Raw genomic sequence first — 14,059 nt, 5'->3', positions numbered from 1 at the left:
TTACACTCGCGCTCAAAACGTAACGAGGCCAGTGAATAGCGGGAGAGGAGAAAAACGGGAATCGTGCTGGGCACCAAACAATTTGTAATGCAACTGGCCCGCTCCCGTAGGCGAAATCAGGACCTTGCATTAGCGAGAAACCAATTATCACCACTTAAGCCCCATTTCCATGCAATCAACGAGAGAGACCCCATATCCAACGGCCTCCTGTCATTCATTGGCTTCTTCACCAAGTGCTCACGTTGGCGCCCATTAGTACTCCTTTTCAAAAACGTGAATGGCTTCCATGGGGAGTTGAGGAGGTGAGCAGGTGAGCAGCCATCTTTGCTCACAGGCAAAGAGCCCAGGTATGCTGGGCTTGCCACCCCAGTGTGGGTGTGGGACCCTCCGCAGGGGTGGGCCACCAGGGGAGGAGAGTCTGGGGGGGGGGGGGGGAGAACTAGGGAACAATCACTCATGGAAACATCGTGCCAACCCTTGCATCCCAACCCCATTCTGGGGCAACCCTGCCCCACCCATAACCCCTAGCGACTGCTGAGGACTCTGGTTGCGCGGCTGATGGTATCGTTAATAGGGAATTGGCAATCGTTGGTAAGTGAGCACTTGACACATTCCAAGTGGATACCTGTGCGTAGGTGGGACATGTAGCAAGTGAGTGTCATTGCCTAGCACTCCAATCAAACCTTGAGGCCTGGACACTGTACCTGAACACTGCAGGAAGCAACACCACACACGCAGCAGGTAACATCCAAAGACCCAGGGGTTGGCACACAGCTCCGGGAGCATGTCCACAGTCGGAGGCTGGGTGAGCATCATGGGGTGGTGGTGGGGTGGGGGGGAGGGGGGTTGCCTGGATAAATGGGCAAAGGGTCCGGGAGACAGCCCGCATTGCGGAAGAAAGTGACTGAGGCATCATAATGGTTGTGCAAAAAGTTGTTTAATGTGCTGTACAGTACCCCATTTCCAATCGTGCTACCCCCACCACCTAACCCCTCTCCCCTCACCCCCACCCCCTACCCCAGTGCTCTCAGTAATCCTCAACGTGCCTGGCCCTCCTAGCTCTACCACTACACTTGGTGTTTCCCAGGTCCATATCTGAGGTGAAGCAGCTAGCTGCCTATCTCGTCTCGTGGCACTCGATGCCCCTGGCGGACGTCCTCTGGTGCTGGAGGGTACTCGTCGAATCATAGAATTTACAGTGCAGAAGAAAGCCATTTGGCCCATCGAGTCTACACCGGCCCCCGGTAAAAGCACCCCACCCAAACCCATGCCTCCACCCCATCCCCACAACCCAGCAACACCACCTAACCTTTTGGACACTAAGGGGCAATTTAGCATGACCAATCCACCTAACCTGCACATCTTTGGACAGTGGGAGGACACCAGAGCACCTGGAGGAAACCCACGCAGACACGGGGAGAAAGTGCAAATTCCACACAGACAGTCAACCGAGGCCAGAATTGAACCTGGGACCCTGGAGCTGTGAGGCAGCAGCGCTAACCACTGTGCCACCGTGCCGGTCCTGGCTCACTTGTTGGCGGCACATACACAACTGTGCCACCCTGTCCTGTGTGCTTCCTGCGAGACGTGGCCTCATCAGAGAGGTGGAACCCGGGGGAGCTGGTGGCCACCGTCTCCACTCCATGGGATGGGTTCATGTTGTCACCCAACGCCACCTCCTCCCGATCGGTGCCCATAGGGCCCTGCGGTTCACCTTGGAATGGAGGGGCAGCTGCTTCGAGCCCCGAATGATCCGACATCTCTGCCAGCCCTAGTGGTTCTCCATGGTCCGCACCATCGTGTCGACGCCCTCGGCGCTGCTCCTCAGTGACTGGGACATGCTCTGCAGCACCTCGGCAATGCCCACCTGTCACTGAGACAAGCTCCGCAGTGCCTCAGCCATGCCCATCTGAGTGCGGGACATGTCCCACAGAACCTAACTGTACTGCACTGTCATTCATTGGCTTCCCCCAGCGAGTCAGACATTCTGCCGAGACCCTCAGGATTTTATGTCTGGCACCCCTCCGCCAGTCTGGGCCCTCTCCCGCTGAATGTGGGAGCTTTTCCTGAGGAGATAAAGAGAGAGTATCGTTAGCCATATGTGTGGTTCAATGGTGGGAAAGGGGGTGTGGAGGCGGGGATGGGGGGGAAGGGGAAGGAGGGATAGTAATCACTTGGAGAGTTGAGGGATGGGTGCTCCCTTGGGGGGCGTTGGTGTCTACTCGCTCGTGCTGCCCGGTGTAAGTTGTTGACCTCCTTCCTGCGCTGCTGACCAGTCCCCTTGGTCATACTGTTGAAACTAATGGCTGCCGCCACCTCATCCCAGGCAGCACTGGCTGTCTTCTGGCTCACCCTCCAAGACCCCCGGGGGAAGAGGACCTCCCTCCTGGTCTCCACCCCATCCAGGAGCCTACCCAGGTCAGCGTCCCCAAATCTTTGGGCCCGTCTCCTAGGCGCCATTATTATGAGCTGGCTGGGTTTGGCCGAGCAAGTGCTGCTTAAGTGATGCTCGACCTTGTTCGCAGTGGGGGCTGGCAAGCGCAGTCCCGGAGAACTGGCTGGCGGGGCATTATTTGTGGCAAGGACCCCTTGAGGTCTCCTTAAGTGGACCAATTAACGTTGAATTGCGTTGACAGTTTCGCTGGGCCGAGCGCCGGAAAACACGCGGAATTCCCATTCGCTACAACACTTGGAAATTTTTCCGGCGATGATTGCAAACGCCATTTACTATACATGCAGAGTGGAATGCATTGACGCCGCTGGCGAGGTACCGAAGGATTGCGATTTGGCGTGAACCCAGCGTCCGCCATGATTCCGGCGTCAAAACCGATTTTACGCCCAATCGCCTTTCCCGATTTTGGCGTCAGCTGAAGGAGAGTCCTGCCCTATATGTTTTCAAGAAGCAGTTATATATACCTCTTGGGGAGAAGGGGATCAAAGGATATGGAGGAAGGCGGGATCAGGCTATTGAGTTGGATGATCAGCCATGATCATAATGAATGGTGGAGCAGGCTCGGTGGTCCGAAAGGCCTAATCCTGCTCCTATTTTCTACGTTTGTATTTTTCTGGGCTCAACATTGAGTTCAACAACTTCAGACCATGAAATCCATTCTTTTCACCCAAGTGCCAATCTGTGTCTTGTTCCTATGTTTTAGTTTTAAGACAGCATTGACCATTATTCTGTTATTGATACCTACTCTGCGCCAAAGTTTTTTGTCTTTTATGTTATCATTATCACTCGTTTTGCCTTGTGTTCTATGACATATTTATCATTTAATCTCCTTGACTCTCTAACCTGTACCTAAACTTCTCTTTTGCTCCACCTGCCCCTTACTCCCTTCTCAACAGTATAAAACCTATCACATTCCGTCTCTCTTCAGTTCCAAAGAAGTCCTTTTGGACTCAAAACATTAACTCTGTTTCCCCTTCCACAGATGCTGCCAGACCTGTTGGGTTCTTCCTGCACTTTCCGTTTACATTTTAGTAGCTATGTCACATATCTGTTGGCTCTGTATGTTGCCAGTGGTCATTAACACTTCCTGATGGAAGTGAGCAACTGCTTCTGATATAAGGGGCACAATTCTCCGCACTCACGACGGTGCGGAGAATAGCGTGGCTCGTAAAATTTTACGGCCACGCTGGCCCGACGCCCTCCCGCTATTCTCCCCCCCCCCCCCCCACGCCCGACTCCCGATACGAATCGCTGCCGCCGTTTTTTTATGGCCAGCAGCGATTCTCAGCTGTTCGATGGCCCGAGTTCCCAGCCCTTTATGGCTGTTTTTACGAACGGCAAACACACCTGGTCTGGCCGTTCGTAAAAACGGCCGTAAACTCCCGATTTTTAAAACCATGGCACCGATTGGCACGGCAGTACCACGGCCGTGCCAAGGGTGCCATGGGCCCGCGATTGGTGGGCACCGATCGCGGGCAGCGGGTCCGATGCCCGCGCACTCTTTGTCCCTCCGCCGCCCCGCTGCATCACTTCGCGGGGCGGCTGAGGGGCATCCCGGCCCGCGCATGCGCGGGTTTCGCGCAAATGCACGATGACGTCATCCGCGCATGCGCGGGTTGGAGTCTTCCAATCCGCGCATGCGCGGCTGACGTCATATGATGCGTCAGCCGGCGCTAACTCTGGCAAGCGGGCTTAACAAAATTCGTTAAGCCCGCAATGCCGGAGTTTACGGCGACGGCATGCTAGCCCCGACCGGGGACCAGACCCGCCCGGATTTGACGCCAGCCTTACGATTTCTCCCCCTATGGGAGAATCGCGCCCAAGGTTTCCAAGCATTAGGAGGACACATAGCATCAACAAGATGAGTGTGATGCCAATGTTCCTCCACTATGTTTTGGCATGCAGCACGGTGACACAGTGGTTAGCACTGCTGGCTCACAGCACCAGAGACCCAGGTTCAATTCCGACCTTGGGTGACTGTGAGAAACTTTTTTTTTCAAATAATTTTTATTGAAATTTTTACAAAATATAAACAGCTCAACTCTATTTTTTTTTTTATATAATTTTTATTGGAATTTTTTACAGAAAATATAAAACATAACGACAAACAATGAAATGCAACAAAATAACCCATAATAACTGTGACACCCCCAGACCGTATCGGCGCATGTATCACATCCCCCCACCCCCCCCCCCCAACCCTAATGAACAACAAAAGAACTTTAAAAATATTAAAATTAAATAAACAAACATAGTCATTGTCGGCCCCCCCCCCTTTTCCCTCCCCTTTTCCCTCCCCTTTTCCCTCCCCGGGTTGCTGCTGCTGCTGTCCCCGTACCCTATCGTTGAGCCAGAAAGTCGAGAAAAGGCTGCCACCGCCTAAAGAACCTTTGTACCGACCCTCTCAGGGCGAATTTGACCTTCTCTAGCTTAATGAAACCCGCCATGTCATTGATCCAGGTCTCCACGCTTGGGGGCCTCGCATCCTTCCATTGTAGAAAGATCCTTCGCTGGGCTACTAGGGACGCAAAGGCCAGCACACCGGCCTCTTTCGCCTCCTGCACTCCCGGCTCCACCCCAACCCCAAAAATCGCGAGTCCCCATCCTGGCTTGACCCTGGATCCCACCACCCTCGACACCGTCCTCGCCACCCCCTTCCAGAACTCCTCCAGTGCCGGGCATGCCCAGAACATATGGGCATGGTTCGCTGGACTCCCCGAGCACCTGACACACCTGTCCTCACCCCCAAAGAACCTACTCATCCTCGTCCCAGTCATGTGGGCCCGGTGCAGCACCTTGAATTGGATGAGGCTAAGCCGCGCACACGAGGAGGAAGAATTAACCCTCTCCAGGGCATCAGCCCATGTCCCGTCTTCGATCTGTTCCCCCAGTTCCCCCTCCCACTTCGTTTTCAGCTCCTCTACTGACGCCTCCTCCGCCTCCTGCATAACCTTGTAGATATCAGATATCTTCCCCTCTCCGACCCAGACCCCCGAAAGCACCCTGTCGCTCACCCCCCTCGCGGGAAGCGAAGGGAATCCCTCCACCTGCCGCCTAGCAAATGCCTTTACCTGCAGATACCTGAACATGTTCCCCGGGGGGAGCCCAAATTTCTCCTCCAACTCCCCCAGGCTCGCAAACCTCCCATCAATAAACAGGTCCCTCAGCTGTCTGATGCCCGCTCTGTGCCAACCCTGAAATCCCCCATCAATGTTCCCCGGGACGAACCTATGGTTCCCCCTTAACGGAGCCTCCATCGAGCCCCCCACTTCTCCCCTATGTCGCCTCCACTGCCCCCAAATCTTGAGGGTAGCCGCCACCACCGGACTCGTGGTATACCTCGTAGGAGGGAACGGCCACGGCGCCGTTACCAGGGCCCCCAGGCTTGTATCGCCACAGGACGCCCTCTCCATCCGTTTCCATGCTGCCCCCTCCCCCTCCATTACCCACTTGCGCACCATCGACACATTGGCCGCCCAATAATACCCCGAGAGATTGGGTAACGCCAGCCCCCCACCATCTCTACCCCGCTCCAAGAAGACCCTCTTCACCCTCGGGGTCCCATGCGCCCAAACAAAGCTCATGATGTTGCTAGTCACCCTTCTAAAAAAGGCCCTAGGGATAAAGATGGGCAAACACTGAAAAAGGAACAAGAACCTCGGGAGAACCGTCATTTTGACGGACTGCACTCTACCCGCCAACGATAGCGGCACCATGTCCCACCTTTTAATTTCCTCTTCCATCTGCTCCACCAGCCTGGTAAAATTAAGTTTATGGAGAGTCCCCCAACTCCTGGCCACCTGCACCCCCAGGTATCTGAAACTCTTCACTGCCCTCTTAAATGGGAGTCTCCCGATTCCCTCCTCCTGATCACCCGGGTGTACTACAAATACCTCACTCTTGCCTAAATTTAACTTATAGCCCGAGAAGCCCCCAAATTCCGCTAACAGCTCCATCACCCCCGGCATTCCCCCTTCTGGATCCACCACATACACCCGCAGGTCGTCCGCATACAGCGATACACGATGTTCCTCCCCACCCCGCACCAGGCCCCTCCATCTCCCTGACTCCCTCAACGCCATAGCCAAAGGTTCAATCGCCAGTGCAAAGAGCAAGGGGGACAGGGGGCACCCCTGCCTGGTCCCACGGTAGAGCCTAAAGTACTCCGATCTCCTTCCATTGGTAACTACACTCGCCATCGGAGCCGCGTAGAGCAGCCTCACCCATTTGATGAATCCCTCCCCGAATCCGAACCGCTCCAGCACCTCCCACAGGTACCCCCACTCAACTCTATCAAATGCTTTCTCCGCAACCAGCGCCACCACTATCTCAGCCTCCCCCTCCACTGCCGGCATCATAATAACATTTAGTAGTCTCCGCACATTCGTATTGAGCTGCCGTCCCTTGACAAATCCTGTCTGATCCTCATGTATCACCCCTGGCACACAGTCCTCTATCCTGGTGGCCAGGATCTTCGCCAGCAACTTAGCGTACAGCTCAACTCTATTAACAAAACAACCGCGGTAACACCCCAAGAACAATTCCCACCCAACTTCAAAAGCAACTACAAACAACAGAAAAAAACAAAAATAAAAGAGCACCCAACGACAAAAGGGAAAGAGATAACACCCGCCACATCCCACAGACCCATGTACACAGTTCTCCCTCCCCCTGATCCAAACCCCCCCTCCCCCCTCCCCCCTCTCCCCCCCCCCCGGGTTGCTGCTGCTGCCAGCCTATTTCCCTACCGTTCCGCCAGGAAGTCCAGGAAAGGCTGCCACCGCCTAAAGAACCCTTGTACTGATCCCCTCAGGGCAAATTTCAACTTCTCCAATTTAATGAACCCCGCCATATCATTGATCCAGGCCTCCACGCTTGGGGGCCTCGCATCCTTCCACTGAAGAAGAATCATCCGCCGGGCTACTAGGGACACAAAGGCCAGAACACCGGCCTCTTTCGCCTCCTGCACTCCCGGCTCCACTGCAACCCCAAAAATTGCGAGTCACCAGCCTGGCTTGACCCTGGATCCCACCACCCTCGACAACGTCCTTGCTACCCCCTTCCAAAACTCCCCCAGCGCTGGGCATGCCCAAAACATATGGTCGTGGTTCGCTGGGTTCCCCGAGCACCTAGCACACCTGTCCTCACCCCCGAAAAACCTACTCATCCTCGTCCCAGTCATGTGGGCCCTATGCAGCACCTTGAACTGTATGAGGCTAAGCCTCGCACAGGAAGAGGAGGAATTCACTCTCTCCAGGGCATCCGCCCACGTCCCTCCTCAATCTCCTCACCCAGCTCCTCTTCCCATTTACGGTGACTGTGAGAAACTTGCACTTTCTCCCTGTGTCTGCGTGGGTTTCCTCCGGGTGCTCCGGTTTCCTCCCACAGTCCAAAGACATGCAAGTTAGATGGATTAGCCATGCTAAAATTGCCCCCTAGTGTCCAAAGATGTGCAGGTTAAGTGGGGTCACAGGGATAGGGTGGGGGAGTGGGCCTAGGTAAGGTGCTCTTTTCACAGGGCTGGTGCAGACCCGATGGACCGAATGGCTTCCTTCTGCACTGTAGAGTTTCTGTGGTATATGCAGTATTTAAAATAATTACTTCAGAAATATTTCTGTTGAAAGAAGACCAACAGATCTCAAAATGTGACATCTTGCCAGCTCATTAGCATCCAGGCATACTATAGCAGCCTAGTTTAGATCTGCTCACAACACAGACCAGGAATGTTACCTGGGACCTTCTTGAACTGTTCAAAAATTTTAGCAATCAGAGATTTTGACCTAATTTTTTTTAATAACCCATTTCTGCCTCTTTTTTTTTTAATAACTAATTTCTTCCCTCGCTTATTTAAAATGTGCCTTAAGAATCTTTTCATTGTCCCTGCCCCCTTTGCAATTTATTAACCTTGCTTTTCATTGAAATGGTCTGTGAGTGATTGAAGATGATTAAAATCCTCCCTCTCTCATCATTGGTTGATGACAATGAATTAATTCATTTTCTATTGTCTCTGAGTGTCTATTGGTTAGATTTACTGCCAGTATTAAAATAAGCCCCTGATTGGTATATAAATATATTGCCGAAGCCACAGATAGAAAAGGAGGTTTGTGAAGGGTAGGTGGTCTGAAGTATTTGCCAGTCAAACAGGATTTGTGTGCCTCAATTAAATATTTTCATTTTGCTAGAAAAAAATGGGGAGTTTGTGGATTTGTTTAAATAGCTGTACATTTAGGTTGTCTGTGATGTGTAGGTTTTTGAAACTACAAATTAGTGTTAAAGGCAGACAATTTTCTCTATATTTTTGGTTATATGGCTGTTCCTACTAGATACTGTATGCTTTCTTTAAATGGTGAACAACTTTAAAATGAAGCTAACTTTATTTTGCTTCTTCTGCAGGACTTTTTCATGCAACATGGCATCAACAACAGAAGAACAAGTTCCCAACACTGCAGAAAGCCAAGAGAGTTGCAACCAACAGGTACTTAATTGCTGTTGGGAAATGCTGGCATGAAATGTCCACTTCTGTCTTGCTTAGCCATATCAGCTAAAGTACAATAATTTGGATAACAAACACTAGCAAGGTCCAACATTTAATTCTCTAATGAGATAGCCATGAAGAAAATTGCATTATCAACCAATTAATGATATGACTGTTAATTGTTTACAGTTACAATCTTTAAAAGGTACAATTAAATAGGTTTAGCTATTTGCTTTGCAAGACTACCTAAGGACATGGGAGTAGTGACTAAAAATTGTGGCAGTTTCCCTTATTTTGTGTCAGTTACAATGCAGAAGGAGACTATTTGGCCATTGAGTCTGCACTAGTCCTTGAAAAGAGCACCCCACTTGAGCCCATGCCTCCACCTTTATCCCTGGAACCCAACACTTTGGACAGGGCAATTTTAGCATAGACAATCCTCCTAACCTGCACATCTTTGGACTGTGGGAGAAAACTGGAGCATTTGGAGGAAAGCCATGCAGCCACTGGGAGAAATCACCTGGGGCTGAAATTGTGAAGCACTACTATGCTACCTGACTAATAGCTTCATCTAATTTTTTTGTGTGTGTGATCACAAATTCCCAGATGTAAAGCCATGCAGCAGTATTGACTCTTATTGATCCAATGCAATACTACCATACCCTTTTGTTAATTTCAAATTGAACCCTAGAGTGAAGACCAGTGTATATGTTGGGTTCAGAGATGCTCTACTAATGCAGGGCTTCCTGTTGTATCTCAAACCAAACCTCAAGTTAGTGACTAGCTAGAATTTTTAATGGTGTGATGTTTTCATGGATTTGCATATTACCTAGTCACCCATGTTAATCTTGGCACTGCACATCCATTGTATTACAGGCCCTTGTTGAAACAGGGAATCTAGTGACCCTGACTGATGTAAAAGATACGGCAATTGAGATTGTTAAAAGTGCAGCACAAGGCAACCTGGAAAAAACTAAAGCTGCTGTGGGTCAGCTTGTGGCTACTGGTGTGGATATTTCTCTCCTCAAATCTGAGGAACTTGTTGATCATTACCTTCCTATGACTAAGGAAGAACTAGGTAACCAGCTTTTTTTCTTTAATTGTCCTTGACTATGATCTTTAGACTTATTACGTGCCAGCTATTTTCAGTATCATGCATTTTCTGTTTTATATGCATTGAGTTTATTTTATGATGTGGATAATGGGTGTTCTGTATCTGGAAGGTGCTGTACAGAAGATTTAGACCACATGGGGTTGGAGGTAATTTGTTAGCTTGGATAGAAGACTGGCTGATAGACAGAAGACATCAGGATAAATGGGTTATTTTCTGGATGGCAAGATGTAACTAGTGGGGTGCCACAGAATTCCTTGTGTCCAACTATTTACAATCTATATTAATGACTTGGATACAGTATTTAGAAGGGTTCTACAGCCAAATGCAGATGACACTAAGGTGTGACAGTTTGCAATGGGGAAAGAAGCTTGCAAATGCGTATAGGTAGTTGGATCAGTAGGCCAAAATGTGGCAGATGTTGTTTTTTTGTTATTGCCCATCCAAGAGCATGAGTTAACCACATTGCTGTGGGTCTGGAGTAGCATGTAATCCAGATTAGGTAAGGGTGACTGATTCCTTCCCTAAAGAACATTGTTAACCAGATGATGGGTTTTTATGACAATGGTTTCATGTCCATTGAAACTGACATCTGGATTTGCCACTGCCTCCCCATAATATGGATAAATGACCTCCTCCATTTTGTTGTAAAAATGGAAAGATAACTTGTGCAAACTTTAGGGTGCTCCAGTACAGAGGATCTGGGTGTCCTCCTGCACGGAGGTAATAAAGAAAGCAAATGGAATGTTGGCTTTTGTACCTAAAGGAATGTTGTAACTGGTGTGACTGCACCTGAAATTGTGCACAGTTTGATACCCTTACTTGAGGCTACCAAAGTTGGAGGCAGTTCAGAGGAGGCTGACTAAGTTGATTTCCAAGATGAGGCATTTGCCTTGTGAAGAAATGGAGCAGTTTAGGCCTATACTCTAGAATTTAGAATGAGAATTGATGAATGCAAGACAATAAAAGATTATGGATAAAATAGAGTGGATACATTCTTGAATGAGCGGTCATAGACTCTGGATAAGGCATAGCAAATTTAAAACCCGTGATGAGGAGAAACTACTTCTCTCAAAACGTTGTGAATCTGTGGCATTCACTACACAAAGTATGGTGAATGCTGGGACATGAGTAAATTTTTTACGGAAGAGTTAGACAGATTTTTAATGGGTTGCAGGGTTATGGAGAACGGGTGAGGCCATAAGATCAGACATGATTGTATTGAGCAGGCTTCAAGCTAAATTTCCTGCTCTTGGTTCTTGCACAAGAAAGAACTATTGTCTTCAGCTCTTTCCCTGGTAGATAACAGCACCAGCACAATGAGAATCTCATTCTTGATTTCTCATTCTTGGTTTATGGATGAGGGACATCAGCTTTGATCAAACAGTGGACTCAATGGGCCTAATGCAAGGTCTAAAGTCATTCCATGAAATACAAACTATATAATTGCTGATATTCAACTGGACTTTCCTTTTTTCTGCTTCAGCTAAAGTGGCCACTCCAATTGAAGGTTCTGATACTGCAACAGGACAAGGACCAAGTTATTATGTACGCTTGGGATCTTTATCCTTGAAGGTTCGCAATCGTGCATATGAGTGTTCCATAGCCAGAATGCAAAAAGCCAAGGCGAATGGCCAGGAAACACTCTCTCATCTCCACAATCTTGTAGATCTGGTAAGAACAATTGGCTTGTTTGAAGATGCCCTTCAGGCACCCTAGTCTGAATGGCCTAGTCATTCATTAGGCATGCCTTTGCTCCATATGTACCACAGGTTAGTTTTCGGTGGTTCAAAAGCTTCCTATTGGAACAAACCAAGCTATTGCAACTGTCTTTCTCTTCAACAGGAAGGAAAGATAATTGATTTTCAAATCAGATGCTTGTTCTATGAAGCTGAATATTATCTTCCATAAATGTTTCCAGATTGAAATGGCCAAGCAAGGAGCTGAATCAACTATCAAACTTCAAAATATTCAAGCCAAACTAAGTCAGATCCTACTCCACTGGAAAAAGCACCAGCCAGGTGATCTCACTGAAGAGGAGCTGTCAGAAAAACCTGAAGTAAGAACTTTTTATCCTGACTTGTCATAGCCAAGAAACAGTTTGTGAAGCTATTCTTCCCAATGCTGTCACTGATGGTGCAGCAAAATCTTTAATCAATTGGAGCTCTTGTTAGTTGATTTGGCCCTATAATACATATCAGATTGGACTTTTCTCTGGAATCTAAGATGGCATGACCTCCCAAGGAGAGTTGGCGGTCAAGGCAACATTTTTCTATTTTAACCTGGCAATTATCCATAACTTGGCTTTTAACATTAGCATCCCAGTGCACTAGTTATTAAAACTGAATTTGAGCTTTGGGTTATATGGTCAAAAGGTTGATTGGATCTTTACAGGAGCTTGGGACATAGAGTGAAGGCATACCAAATGGGAGGAGTGAAGGTGGAGAATGAAAGATGGATGAGCCATTTGAAAACCCAAAGGACTGTTGCAAGTTTGGGTAACATAGTTTTGGAATGTAATGATCAAGCTCTTGATAGTAATGGCATTTTCAACAGCTCAGTTTGGTTAAAGATCAGGGTTGCAAAATTGTCTGGTTCAGCCTTTGGTTGAACAGGGAATAGTTTGCGGTCGGGATCAACAAACGAGCATAGAACATAGAATATACAGTGCAGAAGGAGGCCATTCAGCCCCAACCCACTTGAGCCCTCACTTCTACCCTATACCCAATAACCCCTCCTAACCTTCTTGGTCATTAAGGGCAATTTACAATGGCCAATCCACCTAACCTGCACATCTTTGGACTGAAGAAACCAGAGGAAACCTGTGCAGACTCTGCACAGACAGTGACCCAGTGGGAAATCGAACCTGGCGCTATGAAGCCACAGTGCTAATCACTTGTGCTACCATGCTGTTCTTCCAGCAGTGCTGGATGAGGTGCATTGGAAGAAATTTCTGCAGATTTTCTGGATAAATGAATGAAACCAGGCATTTCTATTGGGTGAGGAAAGATGTTTGAGAATGGTCTAGTGGTAAGGAAGATAATCTGGTGGTGAGGGAAAGAGAACCTCATTGGGGTGACAACATCCTCTGGGTTTAAGGCAAGGGAGTTGTATTACGGGGCTGTGGTATGAGGAATCCAAGATGGGCAGTTTGATGTGGGTTTTGGCAGGGGATTATAACTGGAGCAACTCTGAATTTAAGCTAACCAAACCCAACCCCCAAAACAATGTCCTGTTCTTGTCAAGCCCATTAACTAATTTATGTAAAGACCACTTGAATTCTCTAATTTGAAGGAATGCTTTTTTCCAATGGTTCCTAAATCTATTCCATAGACTGCTTGTTGCAAATTAAACTAGCTAACTCGTTGCAAGCACTTGTCTGTCTTTGCTGCTCCACCCTAATTTTCCACAAACGAAGGGTTGTAGGCTTAAACTATGTTTTTTAATATTGCAGCAACTTGAATCTAAATCGCTGGTCATGACTCAGAATTTCTCTGATCAACTCCAAACCATTTGCCAAACATTGGCTTCGAGTGTTCGTGGTCTGCCTCAGAATATTGAAGATCAAGTGCAGCAGGTCTGTAAATTAGCAGAAGAGATCTACACCTCTCTTTCTTCAGCCACGTCCTTCCAAGATCTGTCTGCACCATTCCTGACCCAGACTAAAGAGCAAATGCTGAAGATCCGTGAGGGAATGGATGGGGTGATGGACTATCTGCTTCACAACACCCCGCTTAACTGGCTGGTGGGACCCTTTATCCCACAGTTGGCTGAAGATCAGGAGTCTCTCCCTTCAACTGCAATGAAGCCATCTGATGCTGTGCCCCAATAGATGCTGCAGGAGGAGATTCTTTCATATCTTAAGATGGGTAGTTATTCAGATTATATTTATTGAATGCATGATGTAACTTTTCCAATGCAATAGTACAAATATACTTGGAGTAACTGATTTGTTAAGGAGTACAATTGTCACTTGCTGCTGCTTTTTGTCCAGTCAATAAACAAATGCATATTAAAATCA

The 14,059-nt window shown here is 48.5% G+C and overlaps 1 protein-coding gene across 1 annotated transcript in view; it reads left to right on the top strand.

Moving 5' to 3' along the window:
• LOC119952928 (perilipin-3-like) overlaps nucleotides 1-14,059 on the top strand; it is a 54,876-nt gene extending 40,817 nt beyond the window's left edge. The window contains exons 9-14 of the mRNA XM_038776560.1: nucleotides 3,435-3,511; nucleotides 8,846-8,927; nucleotides 9,804-10,005; nucleotides 11,525-11,712; nucleotides 11,960-12,097; nucleotides 13,493-14,059. Coding sequence (XP_038632488.1) covers nucleotides 3,435-3,511; nucleotides 8,846-8,927; nucleotides 9,804-10,005; nucleotides 11,525-11,712; nucleotides 11,960-12,097; nucleotides 13,493-13,870 — 1,065 coding nt within the window. The 3' untranslated portion in view covers nucleotides 13,871-14,059. The remainder of the gene's footprint in view (nucleotides 1-3,434; nucleotides 3,512-8,845; nucleotides 8,928-9,803; nucleotides 10,006-11,524; nucleotides 11,713-11,959; nucleotides 12,098-13,492) is intronic.

Source organism: Scyliorhinus canicula, chromosome 18, assembly GCF_902713615.1.
Source record: "Scyliorhinus canicula chromosome 18, sScyCan1.1, whole genome shotgun sequence".
Taxonomy (NCBI): Eukaryota; Metazoa; Chordata; class Chondrichthyes; order Carcharhiniformes; family Scyliorhinidae; genus Scyliorhinus; species Scyliorhinus canicula.
The sequence above is the reverse complement of the archived record's forward strand: the minus strand, read 5'-3'. Positions and strand labels throughout refer to the sequence as shown.